We start from the raw sequence: 15,666 nt of genomic DNA, 5'->3' as shown, positions 1-15,666 counted from the left end.
AACAACTACTCATCAGCGGTGGCTGCGAGTTGCCGTGTGGGGTCCGCTTTACTGTGCTATTTCCTGCTCGGGTCTGTATTCAGGAGGCATCTGGGCCCCATTTTTGTGACACTTTGGCGGACCTTAAAATCTATATGGAGGGTCTGTGGGGAGTAGCAGCTCCGTGAACTGTGTATCCTGCCTTAAGGAGACCTGTGGGTACACTGGGTTGTAACCCTTGGGACTGAGCGCATCCTGGTACCTTTTGTGATCTGGCTCCATTGGTTATCTTCTGCTGTGAATGCCTGGGTTTTTTTGTTTTTTCTTCCCTCCCTCCCGGCAGACTGCGCCGGGGTGTAGTATTACCCCCTAAAGGGATGCCTTTCCTCGTGCTCCCATTGGGGCCTTGTGAGCCAGCTGTATGCCTCTGACTCTGCTGTCTTGTCTGGAGAGGGATGCACAGGTCTTTTGGCTCATTTGCTGCGAGATGGGCTGACCCTCGAGAAATGTCTGTCCTATGCTGCCCGAAAGAATTGGAGAGAGCCACTATGTGCCAACATATTAACCCTGTTCATTGCATACCTGCAGACTTGTTGTATGTGCTTCTGGAGGAGGCAGGGTGGTGTGCTGCTCCTTTGGCTTTCTTTGTTCGGCTTATGCCTACACTGTTTTATTTTATTTTTTGGTGGTGGGGGAACATTCCTGTTAATTCTAGTGGTTGTATCTTCTATCTGGTTCACATGTGGGTCTTTTTCTGAGTCTGGGGGGAGGGGGTTGGGAGCAGGCATTCTCTTTTGTGTTTTTAATATGGCTGGGGGGTTTGGGAGGTTGCTTGGGGACAGTGGAGTATGTTTGTGTGGTGGGTTATGATGGTTGTAGGAGTATGAATGGCTGCTTGGTGTGCTGGGGTGGGGGGAGAAGGGAGGGGGGAGGGTGGGATGCCCCTCAGCGGCTGGGGTTTCTCGCTTTTCTTTTCCTGGGGGCCCAGCTGGGAGGCCTGCTGGGGAAGACATATGATGTGTATCTCTCTGTTACTTTTTCTTTGCGCCTCTCATGGTTATGGCTGATCTGATTTATATTACCCTAAATGTGAATGGCCTCCACTCACCAATTAAACGGAAGAAGATGCTGTCTTTTCTGAAGCGGGAAAAGGTGTCTGTAGCTTTCTTGCAAGAGACGCATCTTAATACTAGGGAACATCTGAAATTGGTGCGGGATTGGGTGGGAGAGGCTGCTCACTCTTTTTACAACAGGGTCATTATGTCCTATGGGCCAGCACTCTCCAGGATCGACCAGTGGTTCTGTGCAATATCTATGACCCCGAACGTATACTCTCATTCTTTTTTTTCTGGGATTCTAGCCCATCTCTTGGCCTTGCCTAACTACGAACTCATAGTTGCCGGGGATTTCAATATTACCAGTGATCCATCTGCAGATTGCAAACCCCCCGGGTGGTGCAGAGTGACAATGAACGGATCGGGGTAAACTTTTTGATGGGCGAATAAGGTCTCGTGGATGTGTGGCGCGCCTATCACCTGGGCAAGGTGGACTTCACTTTCTATTCCGGGGTGCACCATACTCATTCCAGGTTGGATTATATCTTGCTGTCATCACAATCCATTGGGAGGGTACTACGCAAACATATCCTTGATGTTCCCTTCAGTGATCATGCTACCATTACTCTCACTCTGCAATGGCAAGGACCTGGTCATGATCGCATTTGGCGCCTTAATCCTACCCTCTATTTGTACAAAAATTTTCATACCTATATCACCGAGGCATGGAGCTACAAACATGGGTGGGGAAGTCTCTGATACTATTTTTGGGGAGGCCGCTAAGGCGTATCTTTGGGGTAGAATCATCGTCTATACGGTTCAGCAGAGACGGCAGAGGGATGCGGCACTGTTGTCTCTTATACAACAATTGCGTCTTAGTAGGGGTATACTTATTACGCAGTCCTCGGCGGAATCACATTTCTTATGAGAAGCTTAGAGTGATATGGGGACTAATATTATGCCAGGATACACTTGGCAGGGCCTCCGCGGGTGCGGATCGCCGGACTTGAAGGACCTAGGGTCCGTGCCGGAGATGGCACTTCTTATGTTCTTATGTTATGTTCCACATAATCACCCTGTTTTGTGACTGACTAGTCACATGACATTCTACGACACACCCTCATCACTTCTCACGCTCCAATCATTTCCCACGAAAATATGAATAAATGGAAACTTAAAAAATAAAAAATAAACTTTGCTGTGAAATTTTTTATGGAGGGTAGTACTCTTTTTAATCACTGCATTGCACAATAATGATATAACTATGTTTTAAAATTTTAGGATTTTGTTTTCTCACCGCAAAAAGGAAGCAAAACTTGACGAAATCATCCAGAAGAAATATGTGTTGCAAACTAAGATGTTTTATTTTGGTCCTCTGCTATGTGGCAAATCACGCGAGAGGTGAGTATTTTTACTTTAAACAGAGAGTAAAGCCATGGTTTAAATGATTTGCGGCTTATCTTCTTAATCCAGAGAATATTTGGATGATCATTTTTCTTAAAATATCTATTTACCGTATATACTCACATATAAACTGAGATTTTTGGACTAAAAATGGTCCTAAAATGGGGGTCTCGGTTTATATTAGAGTCTTCCCCCTCCACCGCTGCAGCAACCTCTCTGAACAGGCAGACTTTTGCTACAGTGATCAATGCATGCCTCCACCAGAACATCAGCTAGTATTCCCTCTCTACCTCCCAAGCAAGAGTAATAGCCGCACCCCAGCCCACACCTCAACCCCTAACAGAACATCAGCTATTGTTCCCTCCAAAGTCAGAGGAGCACTTGCACTCCTGTCTGCACACCACTGGAACGTCATATAGCGCTCCTTCTCTCCCTAGCAAGTGAGACTGACATCCCCCCAGGCCTACCATGATCTCCTGGTGGTTTAGCGGTACGTTGGAGCAGAAGCGACACTCATACTTGTCTATTCTTCCTCTGCAATAAAAATGGCCACTGGGACTTCCAGCAGCAGTCTCACGAGGTTCCCACTGTGAAGAGCTAAGGAAGATTGTCATGCCTACAGTGAGAACATAAGAATTGCCATACTGGGACAGACCGAAGGCCCATCAAGCCCAACAGTGGCCAACTCAGGTCCAAGTACCTAGCTAGATCCCAAGTAGTAAAACATTCTATGCTGCTTATCCTAGGAATAAGCAGTGGATTCCCCAAGCCATCTCATTAATGGCCTATGGACTTTCTCTTTTAGGAAATTATCCAAGCCTTTTTTAAACCCTGCTAAGCTAACTGATTTCACCACAATCTCAAGCAACAAATTCCAGAGTTTAATTACATGTTGTGTGAAGAAATATTTTATCTGGTTTGTTTTAAATCTGCTACTTAGTACCGTGTTTCCCCAGGGTAGGTCTTATTTTTTCATGTACATGATCATCTTTCCCTTTGACTCCTTCACCTCAATTCTTCCTCTTTCCTTTCTCTCCCCCACAAGTGAAGCATCTTTCTATCCATCCCTCCCTCCCATCCCCCTGTGCAGCAGAACCCTTGCACTGTGCACAGCATCTTTCTATCCCTCTCTCTCTTCCTTCCATCACTCAGGCAGCAGAACCCTTGCACAGCTTCTATCCCTCCCTTCCATGCAGCAGAACCCTTGAGCAGCCCCCCCCCGTCTCCGCCATGCAGACGAACCCTCACTGACCCTTCCATCTCTCCCTCCCATCCAAACCCCGCCAACCACAAGACCTACATACCTCCTTCCAAAGAGCAGCATCGGCAGCACTCTAAACGGGCTGCTTCGCGGCCTTCTCCTGCCGGGGCCCTCTGTGCGCTGTGTTGCTGACGACATCATCAGTGATGCAGCAGAGGGAATGCCCTAGTGGGAGAAGGCCGCAAAGCAGCCCGTTTAGAGTGCTGCCGACGCTGCTCTTTGTAGGGAATTATTAAAAACTCATCTGTTTGATAACCAAGAATGTTGATCTTCAAGCTTCTTAATGATTTTATTATGCCGTGTTTGTAAATTTTTTTACAATTGTGTTGAATTTTTAATTGAGATATTAATAATAGCATGTTTAAGTTGTTTTTTTAACCATGATGTATAATTCTGCCCATAGAAATATGTATACGATTGTATTTATCTACTGTTGTGAACCGCCTAGAACAAATGGCAGGGCGGTATACAAGAAATCAAATTATTATTATTGGTGGGTTGGCAGAGTTCAGATGGGAGGGAGAGATAGAAAGATGGGAGGATCAGCGGGGGTTCAGCTGTGCGGTGGAAATGCTGCTGCCGACAAATCCAGGGACATTGGGGTTAGGCTTCCGGGGACTAGGGTTTATTTTAAGACCTACCCTGAAAATCATGCTAGAGCTTATTTTCGGGGTAGGTCTTATTTTTGGGGAAACATTTACAAACTAGGCTGCTGGTCATGTGTACAATCAGGAGAGGAGGGAACATTATGGGTCAGATGATCAGCAGGGAGCTCATGAGCTGTAACAGAAGCAAACAATATGTGGAGGGGCATAATCAAAAGATACGTCTTAAGTCCGTTTTGGGCCTAAATCGCTAATTGCCCAGTCAGACATGGAAAAAGTCAATTTTCGAAAAATATGTCCAGGTACTATTTTGAGGCCCTCGGTATGTTTATTATAATCACAAAAGTAAAATAAAACAGTTTCTTGATCATATGTCTCTTTAGCTATAAATTACAATATTATTATTAAGACTTAGCCAAAAGGAAAGATTTATAAAATATAAACAGTTTTACCTCGTGCAAAATTGTCATTTCTTTATTAAGACATTAACTATTTTTTCTGAGACCTACAAATCCAAAATGTGGCCCTGCAAAGGGCTTGAGTTTGAGACCACTGATCTAACTGTACATTCAGCCGTCAGATCGTCCAGACCGCTAAGTCATCTATCTTTATACCCCATTTTCAGCCAAAAATTTGTCCAAGTCAAAAACCCCTAGAAAAAGACCTTTTTGACATGTGCAGGGTCAGCAAAGTGATTGGCTGGACACCGAAACATTGCACCAGAGTAGTAGGATACCTTACAGGGCACTGCTATGAACTTCACAAAAAGGGTGCCAAATACACATCTCACCACAACCTTATAGGTCATGGTGAGCCCCCCAGAACCTACTAGGCCCACCTGTCTACCACCCCAATAGCCCTTATGGCTGCTGGTGCCACTTATATGGCAGTACATAAGGGTTTTGGGGAGTGCACATGCTTCACCATGCATGCAGTGGTTAGAGTGGCTTATGGGTCTGGGTCTTCCTCTCCATGATTCACTAGCCCACATCCCAGACCACTTAAGTCACCTCTGTGTAGCTCTACTACGTTTTCCTATGCCAGGCGCTGATGTTCTGGAGGCCGATATGTGACGTTTTTATTACAAATTTTATGGCGGTGGGAGAGGGGGAGTCAGTGATCACTGGGGGAGTGTGTAGGGGTCTGTACTTTGTCCCTTCAGTGGTTATCTGGTCACTTTAGATACCTTCTTGTGACTTAGACTTGGTTTTAGATGGGCTAAGTCACGATGTCCAAGTTCCATCTAGGCAGTGTTGTTAAACTTTCGGTTATACATGCAGTACATGTCCCGCCCAAATCCCACCCTCACCACGCCTCCTAAAACGCCCCTTTTAGCTCTGGGCATACTGCAGCACTGTGAAGGCCTAAGTCGTTTTTAGATATGTTTAAAACCCGGTTCGATTATCGGCACTTGGACAACTTGTCTCACTGATCGTCTAAGTGCCAATTTAGGCTGGATTTTAGACGTATTTCGATTATGAGCTCCATAGCGTCTTTAAAGTGCATAAATGACACTTTAAAGACAATTATGTAGCTACAGATGTTGTTCAGACTATTTGTATGTGCAAATAAATATTTATTACTAGTTGTCTAGACTACTGTAACACATTACTCCTACTGTGAATGTCACCAAATACCTCTGTGGCCAGATTTATGTTTAGTGGAGGGCTCAAGTGGGCAACTAAAGTCATGTATCCAGTAGGGTGAATTGCTGTTTGTGAGTTGCAGTAAGATTTAAAACAATCTCTATAACGGCTAGTGTGTGTGTATAAGAGGGTGGAGGGGGCATCACCAAATGAATGGTCTTAATATCCTATGAAAATTTCAATATATATTTACTAATGTAAAACATTATAACAGGATATGGATAATATTGTTTGAAAAGCAGAAAATTCTTTCTTGAACACCAAACTGCCAGGGCTGAATTGAGTCCAACGTAATTTTGGATAAAAACCTCATTCTGCAAAGTTGCCTGTGGCTGTTGTCACCACAAACCTCACTGCCATCTAGTGGCGTACCTAACATATGTGACACCTGGGGCTCATCATTTTGCGATACCCCCCCTATCTGTATGAAAAACATGATTTTTGGAAACAATCCACATGTTGCATAAGAGTGTACCTAGGAAAAGACAGCATCTTACATACTCCAGTGAGCAGTACAATATCAATACACACATTGTAAAACGAAACAAGCCAGACTAGTACAATAGATCAAACTTGCACAATCAGTCCTAACAGAAAACCATGTCTTTTGAACACACAGAACACAGAAAACACCTTCGCCTAGTATAGAATATGTAATCACAAACTAACCCCTCCTCCTTTTACAAAACTGTAGTGCAGTTTTTAGCCATGGTGGTAATAGCTCAGACTCATAGAATTCTGAGCATCAGAGCTGTTACCACCACGGCCAGCGCTAAAAAACGCTACAGTTTTGTAAAAGGGGGGATAAAATAGAAATATGCAGACAATGGTTAAACGGAACCACCAAGAAGCTAGACTCTGCATACAATGCAACACCACAGAAACACTTCAGAAACCCTAAAGCAAAAATAAATAAATAGAAAAATTTTTTCTACCTTTGTCTTCTCTGGTTTCTGCTTTCCTCATCTTCTTGTCACTCTCTTCCTTTCATCCACTGTCTGCCCTCTCTCTGCCCCTTCTATATGGCATCTTCTTTCCTTCTATGCCCTTTCCAGAAACTGTATGCCTCCCCTTTCCATCTCTCCCTTCACACCATTGGTCTGACATCCATTTTCTTCACTTCCCTCCTCCAGTGGTCTGGCATCTCTCTCCTTTCCTTTCATTCCCTCTCCCACACCCCCATAGTCTGGCATTTCACTCTGTCCTCTTCCTTTCCTTTTTCTTCCCTCATCTTCCTTCTCAATTTATTTTCTGCATCTGTCTAGATTATGTTCTTACTACCCTGTCATCAATTTCCCTTTTCACCTACAGCTTACCCCCTCCAGTATTTCACTAACTCAATCCTCTTCTTTCCATCATATGCCCTCTTTCTCTACTGTATCCAGCATCTTCTCCTCTCTGTCTACTTTCATCCAGCGTCTGCTTCCTCTCTCCACTTTCATTCAGTGTCTGCTCCCCTCTTTCTCTCCTCCCCACTTTCATCCAGCATCTGCTTCCTTCTCTTTCCCATCCACACTTCCATCAAGCTCCCCCTCTACCCTCTCAGCTAACATTCAATGTCTGCCCTTTCTTTCTCTCCATCCACCCCTCTTCCATTAGCATCTGCCCCTTGTCTCTCCCTTCTCCCCACTTCCATCAGCATCTGCCCCCTTTAGTTCCCTCCAACCCCTGCCCGCAGGGCTTCTCCAGCCTAATTCCATCCAATATCCTTCCCCCTTATATCTCCCCTTTCCCTGCACACCAATTCCATCAGCACCTGCCCCCTTTATCTTCCTCCACCACCCTTCCAAAGCAATATCCTGCTCCTTTCTCTCTCTCTCCATCTCTGCTCTGGAAGAAGTAAGTGATGTTGGAGGGGATCATCGTGGGACCTTGCAGCAACTCCCCGCATCTACCAGTCTACCCCCTTTGATGTCACTTACTTCTTCCAGAGCAGAGGTTCAGGTCCCGTGGCAGAGTAGGGCAGGAGGTTCCGGACCCAACTGGCTGTGCACCCCCCACTCCCAGGGCATGCACCTGGGGCAGTCCGCCTCTCCCCCTGCCCTGCCCTTGGTACACCACTGCTGCCATCTCCTATTAGGTACACCTTTCCTTTGTTATTTTCCAGACAGTATATTTTGAGCTCCTTTAAGCTTCTCATTGCAAAGTTTGTGTGAAGGCACTGTACCATTTTGGTAGCCCTCTTCTGAACTTAAGAGCTATAGGCCCAAAAACAGAACACATAAAAAACTGGATAGAAAAGGAAAAACTAGACTACCTCTTTCTCACTGAAACCTGGCTTACTTCTGAAACAGACCCCAGAATAACAGAAGTTTGCCCTAAAAGATACAAAATGATAGTGATCTGCAAAGAAAACAAAAGAGGAGGAGGAATTGCCATCATAGCCAAAAACACCATAGACCTAAAAATACAAGACAAAATGACTACCCCATACATGGACTTACTAGCCTGTCAACTCTCAGGCACCTCACTCAAAAGCACCCTAAACTGCATTCTTTGCTACATAACACCAAATTCTGGACAAAAACAGACGCCATAATCCAAGACTATAACCCCAAAAACTTCATCTCACAATGGAGCCAACTAAGTGCAGCAACCCTAGATGAGCTAGCTCCAGCACAGACCAAAACCAGAATCCATAGAAAATCTGACAAATGGTTTGATAATGAACTACTCCTACTAAAAAGACAATGCAGACAACTAGAAAGAAAATGAAGGAAAAACAGTCAAGACTCCACAAAAACAGCATGGAGAAAACTGAACCAAAAATACAAACAAAAATTAAAAGAAATTACACGTTGATGCATTCTGAAATCAGTAAGACACAAAAAAAAACTATTCCAACTACTAAAAGGACTCACTGACACCAAACCCTACCAGAAAAGCAACAACACCCTCACACCCACAGCCACCCTCTTAGCAACATTCTTCAAAGACAAAATTGCAACTATAAGATCCACCTTCAGTGGAACACCTACGCACCTAGAAGAGATCACAACACCCTCCACAGAAGAAGAAGCAGTTGCAGCAGACAGAACATGGTCCCATTTCTCACCAATACTATGGTCAGACTTCAACAAACTCTACAACAAATACAGTTACGCAACTTGCGACCTCAGCCACTGCCCCCCTTACCTACTGAAAGCCTCCAGTACACTATTTCACACCCTACTCTTGCAATGGATACAAACCTTACTCACTGACAGACTTTTCCCACAAGACCTCAGCAAAATCATCATTACTCCAATCTTGAAAGAACCCAAAGGAGAAATAGACCAACCATCCAACTACAGACCCATAGCCTCAATACCACTTTAGGTCAACCTAATGAAAGGCCTCGTAGCCAAAGTCCTAAACTCATACCTAGAAAACCACAACCTACTCCACCCAACACAATCAGGCTTCAGAACCAACCACAACACTAAGACCCTACTAGGCTCACTCATGGACACCGCCCGACAACACCTCAGCACTGGCAAAAAAATGCTAATTATCCAGCTAGATTTCTCCGCAGCCTTTGATCTGGTAGACCAGGGGTGTCCAATGTCGGTCCTCGAGGGCCGCAATCCAGTCGGGTTTTCAGGATTTCCCCAATGAATATGCATGAGATCTATTTGCATGCACTGCTTTCATTGTATGCTAATAGATCTCATATATATTCATTGGGGAAATCCTGAAAACCCGACTGGATTGCGGCCCTCGAGGACCGACATTGGACACCCCTGTGGTAGACCATAACATCCTTCTATAATAATAATAATAACTTTATTTTTCTATACCGCCATAATCAAACGACTTCTAGGTGGTTCACATTGAAAAAAGGCTGGACAATCAGCGAATTACAGAATGCATGAAGAGGAAATGTTACATAAGAGATTGGAGTTACAGAATTATAGAATGCATGAAGAGAAATGTTACATAAGAGAATGGAGTTACATGGGGAAGGAAAATATGAGAGGTTGGAGATACCTGAAAGATTCATCAGGGATTGCAGCGGGGAAATAACATAGTGAGAGAAGGTCATCTGTTTAGGTAATAAATTTGTCAAATAGAGTCGTTTTAATTGATTTTCGGAATGCTTTGTAGTGCTATTTGGCTTTATTTATGCAGTTTCCCATCCAGGATTGCTGTCTGTGTGCTTGGTACATGAAGGTTCTGTCCAGGAAGGATTTGTATTTGCAGCCTGTGATCTTTGGGTATGCAAAGATGTTTTTGTTTCTGGTGGTTCGTGTGGGATTGTATAGAATGAAGTGTGTTTGCAGGTAGAAAGTTGCTAGACCCAAGACTTGTTTGAAACAGATACATGTAAATTTTAATAGTATTTGCGCTTTCATTGGTAGCCAGTGTAGTTTTTTGTAATAGGGGCTAATGTGGTCTTTTTTTTTCTCAGTCCGAAAATTAAGCAAACCGCAGTGTTCTGTACTAATCTCAATTTTTTTACTGTTTTTTGTGGGATACCCAGGTAGACGATGTTGCAGTAGTCCAGGAAAGATAGGATCAGCAACTGCACCAGTAACCTAAAGGATGTTGTGTCAAAGTATTTTTTGATAGTCCTTAGCTTCCACAGCGTGTAAAAGCATTTCTTCACCAGTAAGTTTGTATGGTCAGCCATGGTTAGGTGTGTATCTAGTGTGATACCCAGTATTTTTATGGTTTTGGATATTGGATATTCGTGGTCGTTTATTTTTAACGATGTTCTCGTTATTTTGTCATTGGGGCTTGCCAAAACGACTTTTGTTTTTTCTGTGTTTAGTTTCAGTTTGAAGTTGGTGGTTCATTTTTCAATTTTTATCATTGTGTGTGAGAGGTTATCTATAATTTCATTTGTGATGTCATTTAAAGGGATTAGGATGGATATATCATCAGCGTATATGTAGTGCTTTAAGTTTAATTTTTGTAGTAGGTGACCTAAGGATGCGATGTAGATTTTGAACAATTTGGGAGATAGTGGGGAGCCTTGGGGGACCCCCGACGGGTTTTTCCATGGGTTGGCGTAATTTCCATTGCTGGTTACTCGGTAGGATCTGTTTGTTAGGAATTCTTGGAACCATTTCTTTACCTTTCCCGAGATTACCATTGCATCAAGGCACAGTAGCATAATTTCGTGGTCTACTAGGTCAAACGCACTGCTGAGGTCTAATTGCAGGATCAGTGCACTTTTGCCTTTGCTGAAAAGATCATAGAGGTGGTTTAGTATGGACGCTATGACATTTTCTGTGCTGTATCCTTTCCTGAAACCTGATTGGTGTTCACTGAGGATGTTAAATTTGTCTAGGTAGTTTACTAGTTGTAGGTTGACCAATCCTACCTATAACTTTGTGAAAAGGGGAATGCTTGCTATGGGTCTGTAATTGGATGTCAGTGCTGTTGAGTTTTTCTGATCTTTGGGGCTAGGTGTAATCAGTATGTGTCCCATGTCCTTGTTTAATGTTCCGTTTGTAAGGGCGGTTGTTAGCCAAGTGAATAGTTCCTCTTTGAAGTCTGGTAGGGCAACTATCATGATTTTAGGGGGACATTCGTCGAGTAGGCAGTTTGATTTGGTGTATTTATTGAATAAACTTAGGAATTGATGCCAGTTTGGGAACTCGAAGTGGTCCCAGATCATGTCTGCTCTGGAATCCTGATCATGGGGTTCAAGGTAGTGAAGTGTATTGGTTGTGGGTGTGGGTAGAGTTGCTCTTAAGTCTGTGATTTTATTTTTAAAATAGCTGGCTAGGGTATAAGTAGATGGGGTGCTCTCATTGTCATTTTTCAGGATTTGTGTTGTGTCTGTTAACGTTTATACTAGCTTGAACAATTCTTTACTGTTTATTTTTTCTGTGCCTACTTTTTGTGCATAGTGCCTTGTGCGTTTTTCTTTGATCAGATTTTTGTATACTTTCATTTTTTGTTTCCAGTTTGTTTTGTCTGTTTCTTTGTTTGTTTTTTGCCAGATTCTCTCCAGTTTTCTTAGTTCCTGTTTGTTGGTTAGTAGTTCTTAGTCAAACCATTCATTTGGTGGTCTATCTTTTTTTTGTATGTTTGGTATGGAGCTATTTGATCTAAAAGTTCTTTACTGAATTTTTTCCATCGTGTTGGAAATTCCTGTATTTCGGTGGTTGTGGGACGTAGCTCATAGTGAGCCCAGAATTCGGTTGGGTTTATAATACCGCGACTAGTTATTGTTTTCGCATTTTTGCTTTTGTATTTCAGTTGTGAACTCTGTTTTTACCAGCGTAGGTCGAAGTTGCCAATATAGTGGTCTGACCAGATGCATTTTTCCCAGGTCCCTGTATAGTATTGTATTTTTGGGTCTAGGGTTTCTTTGTGAGAAAAGGTAATGATGTCTAGCTTGTGTCCTTTTTCATGGGTTATCTCTGTGTCTGGAGTTGGAAAATTGAGTGACATTAGGAAGTTGGCGATTTTGGTTACTTCTGGCTTTCGCTTTTGTTCTAGGTGTATGTTTATGTCCCCCAGAAGTAGATTGTATGATCCTTTTAGAGTATTTACGGTTAGGAATTCGAAAAATTCTTCTCTGGCGTTTGACCATTTTTTGGGTGGGATATAAAAAAGAGTTGTAGTTAGTGATTCTTCTAGTTGGGCATTAGTGATTTTGCAAGTTAGTATTTCTAGGTTTTCTGAGGTTTTGAAATCTGTCTTGATGTAATTTAGTATGATCGCTAGACCACCTCCTTTTTTCCAGCTTCTTGATAGTAGGAGTATTTTGTATCCCTGTGGTAGGATTTCTTTCATGTTAATGTCTGTGTTAGAGACCATCCATGTTTCTGTCAGAAACAGAAAATCCGGCTTTGTTTGCAATATCCAGTCGTTTATTATGTGTGCTTTGTTTCTCACGGAGCGGGTATTAAGATAGTATCCCTTAATGTTTTCGTAGCTGGTTGGGGTTGGAATTTCAGAATATGTTAGCTTTTTTAGGTTTCTGTTATTGGTCTTGTTTCTGTATGGTTTTGGGGTTTACGGGTGGTGTTTATCACTGGGATTTGAAATGGGCCTTGTTCTGGATAGTTTTTTTGGAATTGGTGGGAGTTTGTTGATTTGGTTAGTTTGGTTGGTTTGTGCCAAGAGGGATAGGTGTGAATAGGTTGAGGGGATTTGCTTTCATTTACCCAGCATCTAGAATATATTAGGTACAGTATCCCTAGTAGTAGTTATACCTATATGAGAACATTCCCGCACAGGCCATCTCTTCTATCACTAACCTCATAAACTCTGCCCTCCATTCGGGCCTTTTCTCCCCAGAAATGGGTCTTATTGCCTTGACCCCACTACTGAAAAAATCTGACCTTAACCCTTCCATACCTTCCAGCTACCGCCCAATTGCAAATATCCCTCTCTTAACCAAAATGCTAGAGTCTATCATTTCTACCCAACTCTCATCATACTTAGAGAGATTCTCTATTCTCCTACCCTATCAATATGGCTTTCGTCCCAACTTCAGCACCGAATCCCTACTGTCCTCCCTGATATCAAAGGTTCAACAACTTCATTCTCGAAACAAATTTGCCGTCCTCCTACAATTTGACCTTTCTGCTGCTTTCGACGTTGTCCACCATGACATCCTTGTCTACCAACTCTCTGAGATAGGCATTAACTCCACAGTCCTAGACTGGTTCTCAAAATTCCTTCGCTCTCATTCTTACATTGTCAGCATGAATGGCACCACATCCTCCCCCTGGAAACCGAATTGTGGAGTCCCGCAAGGCTCTCCCCTATCTCCTATCCTTTTCAACATCTATATGTCCTTCTTCAAACTCCTCCATCTATCCCCCTTGAAACAATTTACACTTACGCTGATGACATCCTCGTCCTCCTCGAGACTGATTCGAACCTCACCAACCTGTCTAAAAACATATCCTCCTGTATACTGAACCTACAATCCTGGGCCCACACCGTGCAAATGAAATTGAATGAGTCCAAAACAAGACTTCTCTGGCTCGGCCCAAAACTAGACCAACCACCCACCTCCGTCCCACTGCCCTATGGCTCCACTCTGCAGCTTGAGTTTTCAAGCAACGTTCTGGGCGTCATCATTGATTCCACTTTGTCTTTCAACGACCACCTCCAATCCTTGGTAAAAAAATGCTTTTTCAGCCTTCATATGCTGAGGAAAGTTAGATCCTGCTTCCATCAAAACCATTTTACCCTCCTTGTCCAATCCATCATCCTTTCCAGATTAGACTACTGCAAATCTATCTACTTAAGCCTAACTAAGAAAAACCTTCATAGACTTTAGCGGATTCAGAATGCCGCAGCCAAGCTCATCTTCGCTAAAAGTAAATTCGACCATGTCTCTCCACTCCTGTCCAAACTTCACTGGCTTCCGATAATCGCCAGGGCCAACTTCAAATGTGCCTGTCTAGCTTTCAAGATCCTCCACAGTATCCTCCCTCCCTTTTTCCCTCTTACTTGGAATTCTTCAAACCCTAACTCCACTAGACCCCCCCACAAATTAAAATTTTCCTTCCCTTCACTAAAAGGCATTACCCACTCAGGAAAGCAGGGGACCTCCCTCCCCTTCAGAATCACTGAGCTCTGGAACAGCCTTGCCTCCCCTCTTCGGAACTTGAGCTCTTTCCAAGTTTTCCGCAAGCATCTGAAAACCTGGCTTTTCTCAAAAATGTAAGCCTCTCTCCAACTTTGGTATCCCAAGTCCTCAAAATCTCTTCCCTAGTCCTCTAAATATTCCTCATTCTTCGACCTCTAACCCTTTATTGTAGTTCCATCCTATTACTTCTCCTGTAAACCGTGCCAAGCTCCACGAACATGGAGAAGATCCGGTACAAACCTAAGGATTAGATTAGATTAGATTAGATTAGATTAGTAGTTGGTGTTTGTTAAAAATTGCTATGTTGTGTGAGGTGTAGTGAGATGTAAGTCGTATCAGGTAGAGATGGGCAGTATCAGTAAATGTGTGAGTGGTAGCTGTTGGTAGTGTTGTCTAGTTAGCAGTTGGAAGAATTGTCTAGTTGGAGATAGCAGGTGGTAAAAGGGAGTAACAGTCTGTACTTATAGGGTTGTCTAGTTGGTAGTAATAGGCAATATTTACTGGATTTCTGGTAAACAGAAGTAGGCTATACTTACTTGTTGTCTGGGTGACAGTGGCAGGTAGTAGCAGGCAGTAACAGGCTGACTTATGACTGTATATGCAGGTTGAAGCTGTTTTACATGAGTTAACAGGCTAAACATGCGGTAACAGGCTAAACATGCGGTAACAGTCTGAACATGCAGAGACAGGTTATAACAGGCTATATGTGCGGTAACAGGCTATACATGCAGGCTATGCATGCGGTAACAGGCTATACATGTAACAGGCTATACATGTGATAAACAGGCTATATATGCAGGCTATACATGTGGTAAACAGGCTATATATGCAGGCTATAATTATAGATTATACAGGCTATGCAGGCTATACATGCAGACTATACATGCAGGCTATAATTATAGATTATGCAGGCAGCTGCTGGCTTATCCTTTTAGTGGTAGTAACGAGTACTTATCATGTGGTCTGGGTTTAAGACGTTTTGTGCAGACGCTTTGCAAAGGCACGTGCTAAGGCGCACGCACCTTTGCTGTGCGCCTTAGCTGGCACGCCGTTGCCTTGGCTCGATTTTGGTTTCACTGGACGAGAGGGGCGGAGCTGGCTCACACGCCCGGCTGGGGAGGGGGGCAGTTTCGATATTGTACTCAATAGGAATCAGTGGTAAGGTACTATC

The 15,666-nt window shown here is 43.4% G+C and overlaps 1 protein-coding gene across 6 annotated transcripts in view; it reads left to right on the top strand.

The window, feature by feature from the left end:
* The window catches only part of HYDIN (HYDIN axonemal central pair apparatus protein), a 1,718,235-nt gene that overhangs the window by 1,184,709 nt on the left and 517,860 nt on the right, over window positions 1-15,666 (top strand). For all 6 annotated transcript variants that reach the window (XM_033943280.1, XM_033943278.1, XM_033943277.1 and 3 more), the window contains one exon: window positions 2,316-2,435. In XM_033943280.1, coding sequence (XP_033799171.1) covers window positions 2,316-2,435 — 120 coding nt within the window. The remainder of the gene's footprint in view (window positions 1-2,315; window positions 2,436-15,666) is intronic.

Source organism: Geotrypetes seraphini, chromosome 4, assembly GCF_902459505.1.
Source record: "Geotrypetes seraphini chromosome 4, aGeoSer1.1, whole genome shotgun sequence".
Lineage (NCBI taxonomy): Eukaryota > Metazoa > Chordata > Amphibia > Gymnophiona > Dermophiidae > Geotrypetes > Geotrypetes seraphini.
This window is presented reverse-complemented; position numbering and strand designations above follow the sequence as displayed.